Source organism: Hydractinia symbiolongicarpus, chromosome 13 (assembly GCF_029227915.1).
Source record: "Hydractinia symbiolongicarpus strain clone_291-10 chromosome 13, HSymV2.1, whole genome shotgun sequence".
Lineage (NCBI taxonomy): Eukaryota > Metazoa > Cnidaria > Hydrozoa > Anthoathecata > Hydractiniidae > Hydractinia > Hydractinia symbiolongicarpus.
In genome coordinates this window covers 7850965-7872830 of record NC_079887.1, presented here as the reverse complement: position 1 = coordinate 7872830, position 21866 = coordinate 7850965, and the positions used below count along the sequence as shown (strand labels likewise).

At 31.7% G+C, this 21866-nt stretch overlaps 1 protein-coding gene across 2 annotated transcripts; it reads left to right on the top strand.

Moving 5' to 3' along the window:
* Nucleotides 1-394: 394 nt before the first annotated feature.
* Nucleotides 395-20738, top strand: LOC130623946 (kinase suppressor of Ras 1-like). Of its 2 annotated transcripts, none has more exons than XM_057439498.1 (19): nt 395-987; nt 4372-4518; nt 5150-5315; nt 6657-6911; nt 8509-8658; nt 9121-9280; nt 10379-10485; nt 10730-10984; nt 11372-11447; nt 11531-11600; nt 11812-11901; nt 12115-12209; nt 12362-12446; nt 12756-12844; nt 12923-13019; nt 13223-13362; nt 14190-14321; nt 18893-19022; nt 19434-20738. In XM_057439498.1, the coding sequence occupies exons 1-19, from the start codon at nt 841-843 to the stop codon at nt 19581-19583; spliced, it is 2541 nt and encodes an 846-aa protein (XP_057295481.1). In that variant the 5' UTR covers nt 395-840; the 3' UTR covers nt 19584-20738. The 2 variants fall into 2 exon arrangements, with proteins under 2 accessions (XP_057295481.1, XP_057295480.1); XM_057439497.1 differs by lacking the exons at nt 18893-19022; nt 19434-20738 and adding exons at nt 16153-16282; nt 16534-17889 and having other exon boundaries at nt 414-987.
* Nucleotides 20739-21866: the final 1128 nt, after the last annotated feature.

Sequence of the window (21866 nt, the reverse complement as noted above, 5' to 3'; positions counted from 1 at the left end):
AGTGTTTTGAAATTCAGGGAAAGTTAGCATGCTTGCTAAGTGTGCTGCAAATTACTTAAAAACTTGATAAAACATGCACTAAAGATGGATTTATACTAAGGCTTCTTTACCATGTGTTACTTATTTTTGAAAAATCACAAACACTAATGATACAAAGGAAATTGATTGCATGAAATGTATAGTTAACGGCTTAAAATCAGGAAGTTTGTTCAACAATAAAAAATCTTGTGTCCAACTGACGTCATCTTGCTTTTTGCTTCTCTGAGTAGCACAAAAGTTTTTAGAAGAACATTCTTCTCATTTTTCTTTATTATTTAATAAATCTAGCAAATTAAGTCTTGTATAGTTTTGCATATAACAAACAGATCTTTATTTGTCATATTTTGTATTAGCAGGTAGTAACCAAGGGAGCATAATACGCACACCCCGTCTCTCCTCAATTTGATGCGCTCGGAAAACAGTGACGTCTTTTGAAACGCGTTGTCCCCGCGGGTAGGAAAATATGCGGCAGTCTGCCATTTTTAAGGATTTGTTTTTGTTTTCCAAGATTATAGTTCAGGAGCTTGTGCGAAAATTGCCTGATGAAGAATGCAAAAAATTCGTAAACATTTGCGATGAATAACTAAGAATCAAGTGATGGTATATGGCTAGCGATTTAAAATAAACAAATATTTTTTCAAAAGAATTATGCTTTATGTTAAAAGCAGGATGAAAAGTGACTATACACGGCCATTACTTACAGTTTTATAACAATAACAAAACAGACATCACCTCCAGCTAACTTCCCAGTTACATTAACTTAACCTGATTTTGGCTGCATGCGCAAAGCTGCAAATTAGCATGGCTGTCCAACCAGTTGATACACTTCTAGAGCAGTTGGAAATATTACAAAGAATGATAGATGTACCAGCTCAGTCTCTTAAAGATTTAAGAGAAAAAAAAGAATCCGGGTCAGAGCTTATTAACAAAGAGAAAAATGTTTTAGAGGTTAGTTGACTAGCTATACTTGTGTAATAATGAGTTCTCTATTTTACCAAAAATGGCATTTTAGCTACCTTTCTTGTGGTACAAAAACAAAAATATACGTTGTTGTTTTTGCAAGCCACAAAATTAGTTTTGTTTTGTTTATATCAGTTTAGTACTAGCTAGCTAGCTTTCTTAAAATTAAATAATATATATGGAAAATCATACACAACTTGCTTGGATAAAACTTAATTTTTGCTGAAAACAGCTATTGTCTATCAACAAATCATTTTCATTTTGGTAAATAACAACAAATCTCTTCCTTGCTTCAGCAACGTGTCACCTTTTTCTGCTATACACAGGCTGTCACTCTTTGGAACAATAATCTATAAATATTTAAATATTAATCCTTATATATAATAACCTTCAAAATTCTTTCCAAAAAATATTTTACTTTTCCGAACACACACTGATATTCAGGTATGTATATTTAGCTGGAATCTTCATATAAATTGTTTTTAAAGATATATACAAAGTTAGGTGAGCATTACAAATATGCAGTGCTAGAGTAATAAGGTTGGTCAGTTAGTCAGTGAATATAAACTCAAAAATTCAAAAATATGCAGTCATAAATGCACTCCATCACATCGATATTTAATGATGATAAGTGGCGCCGTAGATTAGTGGTTATAGCTCTCGTACTCTGTGCGGGAGACCGGGGTTTGATTCCTCTTGACGGCGATTCAACATGGGCGAGTGAATGTTACCATAGCCCCGGGTTAACCCAAGCCATGTGAGGGAAATTGGGAAGATGGCACACTGTGTGGGCCGTTGGATGTTGCCGGGAGTTGTCTAGTAGAGCGCGGGCTCTAATTGGGTCTGCGTAGCTCAAAATGAGCATTAAATACTCTAGGACTCTCCATCTACGCCATGGCCCCTCCTGGAAATAATAGACAGGGTATATCCCTCGATATTTGTGAGGCTAGCCATGTAAAATATGCACATCCATCCATCCAATGATAACGTGTGCGCCTCGTTTAATTGAAGTTTTTGCATGCCATTATAAACTTGTTCTCAAGACCCTTGGCACTCATTGTCAGAATTTTTTAAGCAAGGTGCGATAATAATGGTAAGAAGACAAAGTACATAGAATATTTTTTGTTGCTCTTTTTCTTCCAACTCTAAATGTCAAAAATTGCAATCTAAAAATAGGATCAGTCTTGTGACTCTAACGCGAAAATTTGTGACATCTGTCAAGTTTTAATCTGTAATTAACACTGTAATCCCTTGTCAGAAATAGTACTGTTAATTATGACAAAACCGAGAATGAAAGCCCCGGCTCATAGGCAATATTAAATATACTTGATGAAATAATGATTAAAATTTGTTCACATGATGTCTGGCCAATTTATAATTACTCAAAAATTGTAAAAAGAAAGAGAACTTGCTACTCCAGCAGTAGTCCTTTCACCATTGAAACACAATTATAAGATTTTACTTTATATATATTTGGATTTGTTAGGATTGATCAATTATGCTTATCAGTGGGACAGAAAAATTAATATATACTTAGTGAAGAAAATGTCTTGGAGTACATATAGTCATAAGTTTTGTAAATGTTTGTATCTATAGGTTTTATGTATCCAAATATAATAATGTGTTAGTAAACACTGTAGTAAAAGTTTGATTTGCTAAAAATTAAAACATAACATAACTTTCCAAACACCTTGACTATAGTGGTTACATAACATCACTTTCCAAACACAATGGCTATAATAATTACAGTTTTTCTACTTTGTTTTCAAATTGTACTCTTTTCAAATTGTAAACTAGTCTTAATATAATGTTTTTGTATTTTTATTAAAAGGTTACAATGTTTCTCCTTCATTGTAATTTTTTACAGTATAAAATTGAAAAAATCAATCAAGATAAAAAGTTGTATTTTTGTTTACTCAATTGTTATATATATATATATTTTTGTTTTTGAACGATTTAAAATTTAATTGCTTTTTTGGATATGTGGTTGTTTTTTTCAAAATAAGAATTTGTAGGAGGTGAAATGTGACTCATGCATGATTAGCACTTTATGTTGTATACCAACCTACACAACACCATTTAACTGGACAACAACATTACATAAGAACATTAACAGTTTATTAGTTAGCCTTAATAGTTTTGAAAACAAATTTTTTTTACAAAGATTAATTAAATTAAACATGATGTTATAATGCAATCATTGAACATTTACAAGGGAGTTAAAATTACTAAGAAATTTTGTTGTCTAAAGTTGTATATAATACTCAAAATGTTGAGAAATCTTAGAATGGGGTATATTGATGACTTTCTTCCAATCTAATATTGGTTGTGTTAATTTTAAACCTAAATTTATCTGTGTTACGTCTGTCTGTACATGCTAAGTCTTTTTTGGTATTTCTCTGTGCATCACCTCAGGAACTTCTAACTGTGTACACATTCTTATTTGGGTGTGTATGTTAATTTTAAGTAAATTTGTGTGGGTGAATGATATAAATGATATTGTATTGCACTTGCATTCCATGATGGATGTAGGGGCATTGTAAAATGCAGACCTAAATACACTTTGCGTGCAAGTCATTGCTACAAAAAAAATCGTTTTCTTTTAGTTATTAATAAAGATTAATTATATTTCCCTTTTTTAAAGACATCACACAATAAAATATCTTTTTAGTTTTTTCTTGAACATAATTTTTCCGAGAAACCTATATTGGCCATGCATCACATTCCATGTAAGTGGGATATTGTGTCCTTTCTGCACCAAGAAATATTTAACAAGTATGTTAACACTAACTTTTACTTTTACACAGTATAATTGAAATTTTAAAGTGCAAATTATATCTTGAGACTGAAAATAGTTTTTTAAATGTATATATATAATAAAACAATCATAATCTGTAAATATTCCTTAATTATTGCTGATTGGCTACCTATTTTACCTGTCTATCTAACTTACCTGTCAGGGAGTCCCACTCATGTTTTCAGTTGCCCGAATTTTGAGATATAAAAAAATTAAAAAAGTAAATTACTTCTAGTGCGGGAACTTTTTACCTGCACATCAATTTTTTTAGGTGTGCTTTCAGCTGTCCTACTTTAATCAGCCTCTTATAAATTTTTTTATTTTTCATGTGCTATCAACAGCACGTGTTAGGGAGGAAGAGGAAAAGAGGAAATGTATAAATAAATCATAAAAAACTTAAAGGAGACAAATAATGTTGTAAGGCGTTATTTGTTTAACAGGTCTTGGTAATCGTGACAGACTTTCCTAATTAAGTTTCCTAAGCAACCCATTGACGCAAAATATGTCTCACTTGAAAGTTAGCTCTACGTACTCTCTGAAGGTTACTTAAAACTTCTTTAATTTTTTTTTTTTAGGGAAAGTTGATGAAATTCTTTGCCAAACAAATCATAGCCAAATTAAATTTTGGTCCTGGCATTGCAGAAAAAGAACTTGAAGTTAGAAACTACCCTAGGCTTGATCAATTTCTATTTGTTGTTGACATTGAAGACAATATGGTGCAGGTAAGTTGTGATTGTAATTGATTAGACATCATTAATTTGTTATTATTTTTATTAATGTGATTACTGCAAGTTCCATGAAGTTGACCTATGTATTTTGACCTGATAGAAATGTATAATGTACTGCAGTGTTTTGCTGCACAAAACTTCTTTGGTACAAATAAATTGAACAAATAGAAAATATTTTTACCCCTTACTGCACTAATATTTTGATTGCTGTAATGGAATTATTTCTCTGGGAATTATGTTAAAAAGTAAATCGATGCAATGTGGTTGTCTGTTGGTTGTAATTTTGTTTAATGGGACCATTTCCTGTTCCCGTCAAAACTTTCTAATAATTTTAAAAATATACAAATTTATTTTGTGATAGTTTCTGCTAGGTTTCTCCATCTACTACACAAAAAATCCATGAATTCTACAATTTTGACTAAATAAGAATCTCAATTCAAATAAATTCATTTGTACTAGATATTCAAAAGCAACAGAATGAATATTTATTTCAAAAAGAGCTATATATGTTTTGTACATTAACATTTTACAATGTCCAAGCTAAATTTTTTACTATATCAATTGATATAAATTATTATTTTTTTAACAAGTGTTTACAACTAATGATTTTCTTGCACATTTTCAGGAGATAACAACGAAGTGTTCTTCTGTTGAAGAGCTTTGTTTGTTCTCAGATGAAAAGATTAATGGCATTTTTTACAACCATAATGATGACACCGATGTGGGACAACGTTTAGAAGCACAATGTAAAAGATTAAGAATGGCATTAAAAATACTTCGATCTTATGTTGGTATGACATTCTTCTTGATTGTTTTCTTTAGTAGTAATTACATTCTGTGGTCACAGTGACATTGATGACGATTTGTTATCTGAATTTTACATATTAAATGCATGTGTAACTTTTTATTTCTGTGAAATACACTCTTATTATTATTCTGAAATACAAGTTTTAAATTGTCAATGAATAAATTTTTGAATTTAGGAAAAGTTGTGCATAATTTAAAAAATTACTGTTGACAAAATTGTAAATTTTGTCAACAGTAATTTTGGACCTGTACTAATATATGATTACAATAAAAAACACATTTTTCTTCGTCAAAAAGGGATGTTTAGCTATTCATTTTCTTAAATCAATCACATTTGTTTAACATTTTTGGACGTGGATATAAGTAAAAAAATCCGTCCATGTAAAAGTCCATGGCTCAGGAAAATAAGTTTTTCTGTCTAGGAATGCAATTTGTACTGGCATTCAAGTGTATAAATTTATTTTTCATTTTAAAATATCCAAAATTGAACAAAGTAAATACAAAAATTTCATGATGTGATAACTGGTTATTTACACCATATCGAAAGCTTAAGTAAAACCGAATGTTAATGATACTAAAGTCTATACTCCACTAGTTTCTGCAACAAGAAATAAAGTCGCGTTTGATAATATAAATTTTAAACAAGAGTTTTAGTTAGTTAAAAAGACTTTGCATGTGGAATATATTCGCGATGAATGGAATTTGAGAAATAAATAGTTTGCTTTAAAGTTTGGAAGTGTCTTGTAAGGTAGCAAAGTACACTACACACATTTGCATGTGTTTTAAATCATTTTAGGAGGTTTACCTGTTGATAAAGAAAGTTATGCAGCATATACTTGGTTACTTATGAGTAAATAAAAGTTTTGAACAAGTTAACTTTTATTTTCCTTGTAAAAAAGCTAGCCCATGGTTTAGTAGCACACTTGTGCACACTATTTAGGTAATTTCTCAGAAAATTCCTTTGTGGTTTTTGTTATTGTGGTAACATGCATTGTCTTTCCCATGAAAAATGAAAGAGTTATTCTTTGCTTAGCCCCTATATAATCACATATTACCTTTATGATACACAAAATTGCAATTGCTTAAAGTTTAATTTCTATGAAAACAAAGTTAACTAGCATTTTACTTTTCTCGTTACTTCTATTATATAAAAGTTCTAAATAAAACATCAATAACAAATTCTGACAAGGAAACTTTTGTCTGGTTAACAGTAGAATCAAAGCAATGTCCATATTTGAAATACCAACATGTTATTTCTGGGATACTTATTGGTTAGTTATAACAGGATGTGTGTTCATGCTCTATTTAAGGTAATAATTTTCTAGAAAAACTACAAAGTGGAGGGAAAACAAGTGATTTGCATTGGTCCTCTTGGTTTGACACTGTTCCTGAGTCACCATCTCCAAACATTAGAGCATCAATTGCTTCCTATCTGTCTTTATTTTCATACTCCCCAACCAGTGATGATGTCTTGCGCCAGTTGTTTCCCCTGTCACTAGGAGGTTCCATACCACCCAGTCCTAATCCTTGCCGTAATGCATTAACAATACCACGAAGCAACTCTGAAGATGCTAATGTTGGTAAGTATAAATATTATTTACATTAATTCTACAGTAATGCCTAAACAAGGTCTCGAATCATAATTTTTCGACATAAAGGTTTAGAAGTTTAAAAAATAAAAAAATGTTAAGTTTAACTCAGCAATGGAATAGCAAAATAAATAAAAAAAGCAACATCATTTCTAATACTTTAAAAAAGGTTTAATTTTTTTAAGTTAAATATTAATATAATTTTCCCCCAGTATTGCACCTAAAACACTGGGAGCGTAACTTGTTAATGTCAGTCACATTTATCTATATGCCTGCTTAGTATAAGCAACAACGTATGTCCTTCCTCTAAGCTATCTTCACAATCACCCATATTGTATGAGAAAAAAGGTGCATTAATTTACTTCTTAAAGAGATTTTTGCATTGAATATAATATTTTAATATGTTGTGGAGAATAAAAAGCTGTTTTAAAATTTTTTTTCTGAATCAAGTTTAAAACACTATACCATGAACACTTTTTTTAAATTATTTTATTAGTTTACGATAATTGTATGTAAAAAAAAAAAATTCTTGAGAATTAATAAAAATGATATTTATTTTTGTTCAAGAAGAATTGAATTGGATTTTCGAATTGTAGAGGAGTTTTAAGGTGTAGGAACTGTACATCTTTGTCTTGTTTAAAGTTTTCATCCAGCATTAAATGCTTGCCTAAATTCAAATAATCGCCCCTTTTTGGGGATAAAATATATTGATCATATGACTGGCAGCTCAAGCAAAAATTAACATTTTTTTAAAAAACAGCAGTTAATTTAGAGAGGTGAAGGGTAATTGAAAGGGAATGTTTTATCAAGAATTTAAAAATTTGATTAATTCAGTTGCTTATTTTATATCATTAAGATTTTTGATTTAATATTGTACATTTTCATGGCATTTGTGGATTCACATTAAATTCCTTCAATTTAGAAAAGTTTTGTTATCACAAAGAAATTGCTGCATTTTTTGGCAATTAAATTAATATGCCATCAACTTTGCCTGTACAACAACGTTAATTCTACTCTGCTTGCAACTCGTTTTATAATCCAGCTTAAAAAGAAATTACAATACTTTTTTTTTCTCTAAATATTTAATTTCCTGCTGTTAAAAAATGTTAAGGGGGAAATGCTGCCATACTTTTCTAAATTTCACAGTTGTTTATAGCCACAGAAAAATAGCCATCGTAGTTTTCCCCAAGTTTAAAGTGCTGTGGGGTGTGAACACTTTTCATACAGAATCAAAATGAAGAAATATATAGTTTGGTGTTCTACACAACTATTCTATAATTTTTTGACGTAATCAACCTTTCCAATAAAAAGACTTTTTTGATATGATCTTGTAAATTGATGCAGATGTAAATTATTAATTATTTTTTATCAAAAATGAAGTGTTGAAAGAAAAAAATTATCTGTTCTTCTTCATCCAACATTTTTGAAATTTATATCCTTGTTGCTGTACATGTTTTCCAACCAGTGTTTGCTTCCAACCAGTGTTTGCAAAAATATTTGATGGAAAATAATTACAAGATATTGCAAGAATTTTTATTAAAAAAAACTTTCTGTAGATATTGTAATATTTTTTATTTTTTTATTTCAGGACAGAAAATACACACTGAAAGCACTAGCAGTGGTGGTAGCTCAGGAAGCAGCTCACGGTACCACGTTAAAAGTTCAAAGAAACGAAAAAATAACTTAGTTATTACACTAGAGTCAGAAACTGATTCTGAAAATTCAAAGTCAAGATCATGTGAGTGGGAACGATTTTTTTTCTCCTAGCATAAGCCAAACCTGTTTAAGGCGGTTTCTTCTGGAGAGAAGGTGAATGTATGGGACAAGTAGCTTTCCTATAAAAAATATATAGCAAGCACAGTCTAAGCATCATTACTTGTCTTGAGCAGTGTCATTACATTCTAATACATCAAAATTATTCCCAATAACTAAAATCCATAGGAAAGTAGATCCATTGATCTTTAAACTGTGTATCACCATTGAAATCCAACTTTAGTATGACCTCAACCATTTGTGAGAGATTAAAAATGTGCTTGAAAAAAATTTGCTGGTGGTGTTTTGAGGAGGGGGCCTTACACAGTAGCATTTGTACTTTAGTGAAAAGGTCGATAACTTAGATGACTATAAAGGCAGGTTTCACTATACTGATGTCTTATGTTCAGGGCTATTTTATGCATACTGTTGTTTATATCTGTTTTAGCATCCATGTCTCAATCACCCCGTACTCCAACAGGAGTTGGACCATTCTCAACATTAAGGCATGAAATAAAACATCGTTTCTCTGCCAAGTTGTTGATTTCTGTGCCATGTGATTATTGCAACAGAATTATGTTTACTGGATATAAATGCAAAGAATGTGGGTATGTTAAATCATTTCCTGATAAACAAACAAAAATTTTAATTTTAATTCTGACTACCATCCAGGAAAAAAAAATTGTGGAAAAAAAGAATGGAAAATTAATGTTTGCAATTTTGCGTCTTATTTGCAAGCTTAAATTCTGCTTTGTTTTTAATAAAGGCCGGCAATCGCAATCTTTTTTTTCACATTTTACCTTTTGTTTCAAGCTTGTTAGCAATTTTCATGTAAATTCAGCATATAATTCACTTTAGATAGTATGATAATAAGCAAAACTTTAGCTATTTTAAGCTTACTTTCTTGCAATCTTGAGATCTGCCTTTTCAATTCAAAAAAGTTCACAATTGTAATTGTTTTCTGCATTTTGTGTAACTCTCAGGGTCCTATTCTCGAACTCAAATTGCACAATCTGTTCTTTTGCATATATTTTTTCTTCCCTGAAGGTATTATTAAACAAACTGAGTAAGATGATAATAATAGCACATGGTTCCTTTTTACAAACAATTTTGTTAAGAATTTATCAGTTTTTATCATGAAAACTATAGAAATTATCAGATATGCAAAATTTTGGAAGAATTTTTTTCACAATTCTTTTTGCAAAAGTAGTTGTACAAAAACCTTTTTTATGGATTATAAAATTGAACCCAGACATTGCCAAAAAAAAAAAAATCTTAAAATTTTGTGTTTCAGCTTCTTCAAACAGAAAATAAATCCACACAAGTTCCTTTACTTGATCAATTATCAAAAAAAATTCTAAACTTAAATACTTTAGATGGAGAAACTTTCGCGAATGTGAAGAATTTTGCGAATAAAAAGATTTTGCAAGCATTACTTTTTTCGCAAAAAAATTAACCTTCGAAATTTTAAGGGTTAAACCTTAAGTTTATTCTTTTATTATCAAACCTTATGCCAAAATTGAAATTAAAGTAAACCATTTTCTTGAACTCTTAATGAACTGTATGATTAAAAAAAAAGAATAAAAATTCTGAGTTTTTTTTTTCAACTTGCTTGTTGACACAGCTGTTAATCTTTACGTAACTTCCTCTATATGTTAAACCTTGTTTAAAAATCTAATTTTTACAATTTGTTGATATTTTTGTAGGTTTAAATGTCACAAAAAATGTAAGCGAAAAACACCACCTTCCTGCGGTTTACCTGAAAAACTATTAAATCACTTTCAGCAAGTATATCACAAGGAAAAGTTAGATGGTATAATTTTATTTTTATTTTTTGCTATAAGTGATTCTGTCAATTTCCAATGAGAATAATGAAAGGTGTAAGCATATCTAATTTGCGATACGAAAAGTTATGTATGCCAAAGGTGTTAGAGGTATACATATGTCCAACGTGCAATATAAACGTTGCATATTTCCAATATATGTTAGTCAACAGCAGCTTTCTTTCATATTTTTTATTGCAATTTTTGTATGTTAATGCTATCTTGTATTCATAGGTATACACCCTATGAAAAGAACGAATTCAGAACCAGGAGATATTATTACCTCTGTAAATAATCACAAAGTTATGAACAAAAATAGAAGCCATGATAATCTAAAAAGTCAAACATTAAATCGATATGGAGCTGCTGACTCGTATTCTACAACTTCTTCTACGTCATCAAGATCGTCTTCATCGTATCATGATTATTCTCCTCCTGGAACACCTTCAAAATTCGATACACAAAGTGAAGATAACCCGACCTTTACAGGTTTGTTCTTATTAAGAAAACAAATAATTATTACTGCATAATTATACAGGAACGTACAGCGTAGCTATAGTCGCGTGAGTGTATTTATCTATAATTGGCCACACAAGATACCTGAAGCATGTGATGTAAATGGGTTTTGGTGCGCTTCCTTTGGACCTTGAAATGTATTTTAAAAGTTCCATATTATTACACTCTTAACGTTTTTCTGTCACGCAAAATGGTACCCCAAGAGTGAGACGCACGTGATGCGTATAAAAAGGACCGACCAACCCGTGGATTTATCCATTGGCCACTGACTAGTTTGATTTGATTTGATTGTGCAAGCCTTGTCTAATTTTTAGGCTGTAGAAATGTAACAGATATATAATTGTTTATGCTATCATATAGGTCATAATGGTTATCATGATATGGACTTAATTGATACATTTTCCAGCACGGCGAGCACTGTTAGTACAATCAAAAGGTACAATACAAATTAGCTTCATGAGATTTTTAGTTTTGGTAATATGTGAGACGTTTACATATGACTTTTATTATTTTTTTTAGTGAGCTGTCCACAGACACTTTAATATTGACTGAAAGTGAAAAATCCAAAAGCAGTAGCGATACAAAAAGTGTATGTTCATAACCCACTCTTTCTTAACCGTTCGTTTTCATGAAAGTATCTTTTGTTTGTCATTTTAAATTTCCAATGTGTTGTGAACATTGGCCTTAACCTTTTAGTATCAATCATGTTAAATGTCGAATTAAAATTGATTTTTAAAGTTTTCAATGTTTTTATCTGTTGAATCTTTCCTATTTTTCTTTAATAATCTACTTCATAATAGACAATTTCATGTCAAGACGATTGTACATGTACCATTGATGATATCCATGCCCAAATATCCGATGTTGTTCCACAGCATGTCAAATTAAGAGTAAGTCTTTAACAATTTGTAAAATAGCTGTGTCTTATGGTATGCACTGCTTTAAATTGCTGTGGTAACTTAATTTTCTGTCATTGCTCATATCATGCCAAAAAGCTCATAGATGTTCGACTTTGTCCTATGGCCATCTCCTAAAAAAATGTTGTTATCCCTTAAAATAAATAGTAAAAAACGCTGATTATTTTTTTTGTGTGTGTGTTTTAGGACAGGGGAAGTTTAATGTCAGAATGGGTTATTCCCTTTCAAGATATTGAAATGGGTGAAATGATTGGTGAGGGACGAGTTGGAAAAGTTTACAAGTGAGTACTCGTTGATTTAATTGGGTGGAATTATTGTTAAGCTTGACGTGTTGTTATTGTCAGGAAAGATGGCGATTTTTTAAAATTAGATTAGTACTCAAAAGTAGAACAATTGTCCACGTATGTATGTTAACTTGAAAACTTTTTTCTAGAGCGAAATGGCATGGCGAAGTGGCATTGAAAGTTTTATATTTAGAGAATCCTACTGTAGAAGAAAAAAATGATTTTAAGTACAAGGTAATGCTGACATTTTTATTTTTTGTGAGAGAAGTAAGGAGGTTGCTAATGCCATTTTTATTTGTTGTGAGAGAAGGAGATTGCTAATTCTATTTTTATTTGTTGTGAGCAATATAAGGAAAATACTTTGACAATTTTTATTTGAGATGTAAAGAGAATCCAAACGATCTCTTACATTAACAAATCTGTCTTACTGTTTTATTTGGCAAGCTGTTTTTAATTTTAATAAAAATAATTGTAATTAAGAAAAGTCCTGTATTATGCAGAAGTTACTGTTTTTGTTACTGTTTTTATTCCGTCATTGTTTAGGTTCAAAATTTACGGCGGACGAGGCATGAGAATTTAAGTTTATTTATGGGTGCATGTATGGAGGCTCCTACTCTAGCAATAGTTTGTTCGTAAGTGAGCACGTCTTCCCTCAAAATGTTGTTATTTTTCTAATTTATGTCTATGCCCTTTATGTCTCTTTTTTTTAGATTTTGTAAAGGTTATACTTTGTATACTCACATACACGTTCTGGGTTATAAATTCGACAGTTCTAAACTTATATCAATAATTCAACAAATTGTCCAGGTAAATACCAGAAAAACATCTGCATAAACTTTTAATTCACCTGACTTCTAGAGCCATCTGTTTCATCAGCTAGGTAGCTTGAGAACTTTGTATTGAAACAAAAGGAAGTTACACAGTTTGTCAGTCAATAAATTGCCTAAAATGTGCTTAACAAAAGTCTCAACAAAAGTTGTACATTATATGCATTATTTATTTCCTTTTAGGGTATGAGTTATCTTCACGCTCGTGGAATTGTACATAATGACTTAAAAACAAAAAATATCTTCTTAGAAAATAACAAAATTGTGATAACAGATTTTGGCTTGATTAGCGTTGCTGATGTAAAAGTTGTAAACAGTAAAAGGTTCGTCTAATAGCCATCCTATTGTGTTCTAAATTCGAAAGTACAGCTTTATATCGGAACTTCATCACCCTCACCCTTAACCTTAACCTCACCCTCAACCCTCAACCTTAACCTCACCACCAATACCATCGTCACCACCACCACTACAGTTGTTTGTATTCCATGCAAGATGAGTAAGTTCCTCTGGATTTTTCCACAAATTAATAGCTAGTCTCCCTCTAATACTAGCTGGTTTGTGAGCCATTATTAAAATTGTACTAAAACTGTGAAAACTAACTAACAAAAATTTTATAGTATTAAATTCTAACATAGATTTTTTCTTCCTGATCTTTTAAAAAACAAAAGTACAGAAGGGCATAAGATAGGTTATTTTTGACATCAGATCAGTCAATCAGGTGATAAAATGGTTTTTAACTGTAAAATACAAAGACCTTAGTCAAGTTGCACATGACTTGCAAGCGTTGTCTGTATTTTAGCCTAGAGCGTTGTATTACTACTACTACATTACTGATTAGTATTTGTTAAATGATTTACCTATTCTCAATTACATGTCAACAAAAGGTTTTTAAGAAATCTTGTACAAATTACAATGTAGAAGATTAAAAAACTGAGAACTAAAAACAAGAATCTAAAATGAAAAACTGGATGATTGTTTGTTTTGTCGCTTACCCATTTGTTTGTTTTGTCGCATACCCATTTGTTTGTTTTGTCGCTTACCCATTTGTTTGTTTTGCCCCTTACCCATTTGTTTGTTTTTGTTGCGCGTGCTTATTATGTTTACTTGTCACATAAAAGATTTTAAATTTATTTTAATTTTTTATATACAGAAAAAATTACCTCCAAATACCTCAAGGTTGGCTAGGATATCAAGCACCTGAAATAATGCGACGATTGGACGCTCGCCATCCAGGACAGGAGGTTCCTTTCTATACAAAGGAGACGGATATATATGCGTTTGGGTAAGTGTAGCTATTCCTCAGTTGCACAGCCAGAATTTTATATCCATTGTCAGATTTTTATTACACTTCATCAGTAATATGTTCCAGAATGTGTTTTGAAAGGCAAAAATCCTACCTTGAACGGTAATAGCGTCCACTCGAGAAGTAAATAGTTTTTCGTGTCTACTGCAACGCAAAGAATGAATTCTCTTAGTTTTAATATTTTACAATTTCTAAAACAATTTAAACAAGCTGGTTAACCCTTTGATGGACGCCAGGTTAAGCAGTTGAGTTCAGGTAGACTGTTCCACATACCCTGATAGAACACTTGTGCCGGTGTACATTATGTCGTGCAACGCTGGTTTAAACAAAAATGCAGGATACAACCTATCTCCCCACATTTTCTACTTGCGCGTGAAGCCACCGTAAAAGTTCTAAAATTGAACTACAACTGTGAACAGTTTAAATAAAAAATACGTGGTACTTTGAACAGCCAGCCGAACACGATAAAGCGTTAAAGTTGTATTGTTTCCCCTAAGAAGAAATCCCCTGCGACTTCGGCCAGTTAGGGAATAAGAATTCGTCAAAACATACAGCCTGCAGCCTGTTGTTACAAAATTTACTGTGAGCAAAAAAATACATTTTCCTCATTGGGTCAATAAACTTTAAAAGTTTTCCAAAGTTTATATTAAAGAAATGTAGCTGCCTAATTTCATTTAGCTAACAAGAGTATTTGAAAATTTTGTTGCGGTGGACTGTATTTGGCTACTTTCACTTTTTTTCCTGGAGGTAACTATATACGTAGCCACAACCAAAGCTGCAGCGTAGTAAAATTCAGATTTGTGAAGATCACACAAATAAAAACAATGGTGAATAGGATAATTACACGAAACCGAGTAAAAACCTTACAAGGACAGCGTAAATATAGCTAGTCAGGGTGCTCCTCCACACGATCTACGTTTGCAGCGAAAATCTTCAATTGATGTATTTCAGATTATCCTTGTTAAAACACGTGGTTCAATACTTACTTTGAGGTTAGAATACGTAAATTTAACTAACCTTATTATACAAATTAAAGAAAAAAAATGAGTTAAGAACAAAAACCAGAACTCCCACAGCATCAATTTCAACTGTCCAAATGATGATCTCGCTATTTCCTATAGTACAAAAGTCACTTTCACTTTGCCCCTAGGTCGTGCACCTTGGCAATAACAACGACGCTAGGACATGGTTTAGACCCGTTGATTGAATAATAAATTCTTCTTCTTGCGCGCCAAAAAAACTGTGGCATATTTTGACCGGCTTTTAGTTAAAATAACCCTCCGTATTTTTGCTTTTTCTGATCATTTTGGATTACGCGTAAAAGACAGAAGGAATAGAGAGAATTTTTAGAAAAAATATAAATTTTTTAGTTGTCATTTATATTAACTTGTGTTAATGATTTGGCGGCAATAACAAGAACTCAAAATTGCACAATTATGAAGAAACGAAACTCTAGTCCAGTACTTTTGTAAGCTAAAACTCAAGGTAAGGACTTCATATGAGGTGGTGAAGTTAACAGAATGTGCAGTGCAAGATACAGATCCAAGACTTTCTTGATAGTCATGTAAGGGTGTTTTTAATTTACTTTGTTTTTGTTTGTTGCGCTTGCAGATTACGCGGACAAAACTATTTACTCGAGATGTAAGGGCCATAAACATATCATTTTCTGAGTAGGATAATTATTTATCTTTAAAATTTACTTATAAATTTAACTCTTACGCTGAAATGTAAAGAATTTACTGTTTCCATGAAAATAATTTTTATTTCTTCCTCCATTTTTATGCTCATGATATTCCACGTTTTTTTTCAGGAGCGTTTATTTTGAACTTCTTGCTGGTCACTTTCCATTCAATGGCGTACCAAGTGAAATCGTCATTTATCGAATCGGAAAAGGATTCAAACAAACACTCAACGGCTTGCAAGTTCCAAAGGAAGAGAAGGTAAAATTCGGTTACTGAGAGGTCAGCCGATATTTTAGAAAATCCGCAAATCCGCGCTTCATTTTTGTCGCAGGACTTTTTGGAGATCAGGCTTTTATTAACTAACGGAACAAAAGTGAATTTTCAGTGTTTATTTTTAAAAAAATTAGATTTAATCCTAACAAAAAGCTGCATCAAACAAAATTGAGGATTTTTTTCTTGAATTCTTTTTTCCCTTCACACTATAACAGCTGGATGTTTTTGTTTTTTAGGATATTTTGTCAATGATTTGGGCGTTCAATCCTGAAAAGCGACTAGCGTTTCACACTCTTTTTACAGCATTTGATCATCTTCCAAAGAACACGTTAAAACGCTCACTCACAAGCCAACCCATCACTCGATCTGCAAATGCGCTCATTCTGTGACAGCTCTTATTAAACTTGAGTGAAATTCTTTGGTCTAGCTTTGGTGGAAAGCCTAGCAAAACGATCTGTGGAATCATGATTAAAAGATTGATGTAGAACAGGCATTGTGGATTTTGTTCAACAGTGACCACTATTCTCCCGAAAGGATGCATCTTCTGGCCTTCGTAACGGAAGGCTGAGATTAGAAAGGAGGTTTAAATAACGACCGTGTGATAAACTACTTCATGATATAAAAAGTTTATCACAGCATTATTGGATTGTTTTGATCCGTGTATAAAGCATACTAAAAACCCTTCCAATTTGGGGAATTATGTCTGTATTATGATGTGCAACTTGGTGTGGTAGCTGGCCTCTCAACATCATGTTTATTAAAGTTGTTATAACAACTAATTTGAATATTGTATAAAACTTGTTCTTGCTTCATTTTGTGAAAAAAGAAAGCTGGGCGTCGTCATGTTGTTACTATAGTAACGACATGTTCTGAGAATATAAGTGATTTTATTTTTGTATAATTTCTGTATTTTTTGTTTTTTATTTACATTTTGTACACTTATTTGGTGTCTTTAACTTGTCTTCGGTTTCTTTTCTTTTAAACATCCGATCTATTTTATTTATACTTTATTGTCACGTCTTGTTATGGATAAGATTGGGATGTATTTTAAGTTTTATTTTTTTTATAACGTCAATTTTGACGGAATTGTCTTGAAAAAAATTAAATCAGAGAAAGCAAATGGTTTTGAAATCGAGTTGCATTAATAATTCTGATAAACTATGGTGGAATGTTTAAAATATCTCAAATAGTTTATTCTCGTTTGTTTTTTGTTTTTGGTTATTTAAACTGATTAGTTTGCCACCAGTCGAAAAAAATAACACAACTTTTTTTTGTGAATAAGACGAAGTATGAATCCAATGTTTGCGCTCGTAGCAATGTCTTTAGAAACCCTGATTGACTTCTCGTCACATTTTAATTTCAACTTTATTTCAGTTTAATCGACTTTCCATTTTTTTATTCTTTTTATATTTAACTTTATCTGTGTGCTATTTTTGTTCAGTAAATTATTTTTTTTATTATTGACTTTATTTTTACACCTATTACACGCATGCGTGAAAAGTTTATACTAACGATTCTAATTGTCGTTGAATTCACGAAATATTTTCGTGTTGTCCGGTACATGGAATAACTAATAAACACCATCTACTCAACATATCTGTTTATGTCATATCAAATGTTTTTCGAACATGATGAATCCTATTCCACCGGAGCTGTTTCTAAAGCTCCCTGTTGTTATTATAAATCCCAACATACAGCTCGAATAAGATTAAATCCCTTACTTATTTATTATTTTTTCTTTGGCACATTTTTAAAGAAATATCATTTGAAATGAAATGATCTCTATAACGATACTCGTTATTTGTTTGTTTGTGAGCCAGAATCAGTCATACTAAACCATGTACGGAATCTCCAAGCTGCTACTAACAAATGCGATATATCCAGCTTTGTTCCCACAGGCTAACGACTAGTTATTTATAATAGTAGCTGTTTTCCGCGCATTACAAATGGCTGTGAATAGCTACATGACAGGTGCCCTGCAAAATAAATAATTGTCTGGCGAAACTGTAAGTTTTTCACGGGTTCGGTACTTGTTTCGTTATGACACCCTACTCTGTCTGTTTGAAACGCCTAGACCCAATGATCACAAAAAGTCAGAAAAGCAGGTGGTATTCTTAAAATAAAAACCAGTATAAAAATGTCCAACTTTGCAACAAAAATGGCCTCTCGAGATGGTTTTTGCTTAAAATATCTCCAAACTTTCGGCGAGTGGCTAACTAACCAATTAGAACTCAACCATTTGTTTTATTCAATCAACGGATCAAAAAAATTCTTCAGCTTCGTTCCTGTTGCCGAAGGGCACGACCGCAGGTACTTTCGAGCGATAGCTACGGAACGCGATTTTAAATGTTTACTTGCATTTTGTGGGGTTTTTCTTGAGTTTTTTACTTTCTCTACTGTGTTTTTCAAAGATAGATCAGTTTTTATGCACTCTAAATATTCTGGAAGTTGTTATCCTTGTCTCACTGAAAGACAGTAATAATTATAATATACATATTAACTTTATCTATTACGCTGAAAAAAATGTTTTCATGAAAATAACTTTAATTTCTTCCTCCATTTTTTTGCTGATGATATTCCACGTTTTTTTTTCAGGAGCGTTTATTTTGAACTTCTTGCTGGTCACTTTCCATTCAGTGGCGTACCAAGTGAAATCGTCATTTATCGAATCGGAAAAGGATTCAAACAACCACTTAATGGATTGCAAGTTTCGAAGGAAGTGAAGGTAAAAATTCACTTAAAGTCACTTAAAGTTAAGCTAATATTTTAGATAATTTTTAAATCCTTGCTTCTGTTTTTTTTGCAGTATCTTCTCTTTAACAAGAACATGCTTACATAAAACATATTGATTGTCTGATTGTTCTAAAAGACTGACAGCAAGGAAGATTTAAATCATAAAAGTCCTTAGAAGGGAAAAGATAGTATGCGCAATAACATGCTGAAATTTTCCGTATGAAGGACAACATTATACAGTCACTGTTATTTTCTAAACCGTTAGATTATCCTAATCCTATGAAAAAAATGCATCAGACAAAATTAAGGCCTTTTTGTTTAGTTTTATGGCATCTTTTTCAACCAAATTGTTGACTTACTTGTCCCCTTTACACTATAACAATAGGATGTTTTTGTTTTTTAGGATATTTTGTCAATGATTTGGGCGTTCAATCCTGAAAAGCGGCTGGCATTTCGGACGCTTTTTACAGCTTTTGATCATCTTCCAAAGAGAAAGCTAATCCGCTCACCAAGCCAACCCATCACTCGATCTGCGAATGCTCTCATTCTGTGACAGCTCTTCTCAAATTGGAGTGAGAATTCTTTGGTCTACTATTCGCGAAAAGTAGTCTAATGGAAAGCCTAAGAAAAAGATTTGTGGGATTTTGATCAAAAGGCTGTGGTTTGTGGATTTCTTCCAACAACCATTCAGCACTTCACACAACGTACGCCTTCTCCGAAATCCTGTAATAGAATCTGAGATTTAAAAGGGCGTTTAAGTAATCGCCGTGCCGTTAACTGAAAAAAAGGAAACAAGGTAGACCACAGCGTAATTGGATTGTTTTGTATAAAGCATACTATAAACCCTTCCAATTTGGGGAATTATGTCTGTATTATGATGTGCAGCTTGGCGTGATAGCTGGTCTGTCAACATCATGTTTATTAAAGTTGTTATAACAACTAATTTGAATATTGTATAAAACTTGTTCTTGCTTCATTTTGTGAAAAAAGAAAGCTGGGCGTCGTCATAATGTTACTATAGTAACGACATGTTTTGAGATAATTTTGGTATAATTTCTGTATTATTTTGTGTTTTATCTATATTTTTGTACACTTGTATTGTGTCTCAAACATGTCTTCAGTTTCTTTTTTTTTTTTCAAATATCCGATCTGATTTGACCCCTCCCCCCCCTCTATTCTGTCACGTGTCGCTATGAATAACATTTGGTTCTATTTTGACTGACTTTTATTTTATATTTTTAATTTTGACGGAATTATCCTGGGGTAAAAATTGAATCAAAGAATAATGCAAATGGTTAGGAATTGAGGTGCATATTGACAATCCTGATAAACTATAATGGGATGCTTAAAATATTTTTTTTAGTATCTAACTTGCTTATTTGCTACGAATCAAAACAATAAAATGCAACTTTCATCTCTAAATCAATTTACTTTTGTAGTTGTTGGAATTTCTGATTGTCTTATTAGTACAGTGTACAAGAAATTTCAGCGTCACTTCAATTTAATGTACTCTTCAGTTTTTTATTATTCTCATAATTTATTCCATCTGTGTGTTATTTCGGTACGTTGAAATAATTTTTTAATATAAACTTTATTTTTACCTTTTACACGCATGCGTGGAAAGTTTGTACTAAGAATTCTTATTGTCGTTGACTTCACGAAATATTTTCGTGTTGTCTGGTACATTGAATAACTAATAAACACCATCTACTCAACATGCCTGTTTATGCCATATCAAATGTTTTTCGAATGTGATAAATCCTATTCTACCGGAGGTGTTTTTAACTCTCTCTCTGTTGTTACTATAATTTTAAAAATACTGCTCGAATGTGATTTTCACTTTTTTACTATATCTTAAACTTTGCTAGTGCTGGATGGAATTAATTGAGTTTAATGAACGGTTGTATGTAAGGCTGAATCCGCCGTATAGTAAACTCAATATCTCTAAATGTTTAATAAGGCTGATTGTCACTAACGCACACGAAGTACCTGAAGTCAAACAAAGTTATAATTTTCCTTGTATTTATTGCACACTTTTCCACAAAAATTTTTTTTTACTCATACAGTTATTGAGCTATAGTTATTTGTCGTTGCCGCAAACTACTTTTGATAATTTATCCAGTGAGTACAATAACTACTATATCTGTTCATCTGCCGACTCTCTGAAATAAGTATGTTGTATGCTAGTTACTGGCTTGTTTCACATCTTATTAAATTCTCTTTAAGAGCTTTAAATATGTAATTGTACTTTTAACTGTACTGATTTTTGCGGGTACTTATTTTGAAAGAATTTTTGGCTAAATCACAAAGTTAAATATAAACAAAAAACTTAAATTGTACCCAAAGAACATTTTTTATTAAAAAATACATAGCAAAAAATTAAGTATCGCCATATGTTTTGCGTGCTGCCAACAAAAAAACATGTTAAACCTGGCCGGCCAGGTGTGGCCGAGATTTTATTGCATTACAAGATCTGATATGTATGGTGCTGTTAGACATCAACCCTTCATGACTGTTACTTTTCAAATCTCGTCTCCCATTTATTAAATAGGATCCTGCAAAATCTTCGATAATAATTTAAAGTAATATAGCTAATTGTCCTACCTTGCTAGCAAAATCCAAAATATCCTGCCTAGCTAGCGAAATTTGGATAAACATCTTAAACCATATCAACATTCAGTAGTGCTGCCCCTAGCTACTTATCTTGCTATTTTAGTGCGAGCCTTCATAAAATACAGTACCTAGACATCACAATAGACAAACAGGTGGCTAGCTAGCTAACTGCTATTAGCTTTGTGTGTGGTTGCATTTTATGCCATTTTCTTAGGAAACTATA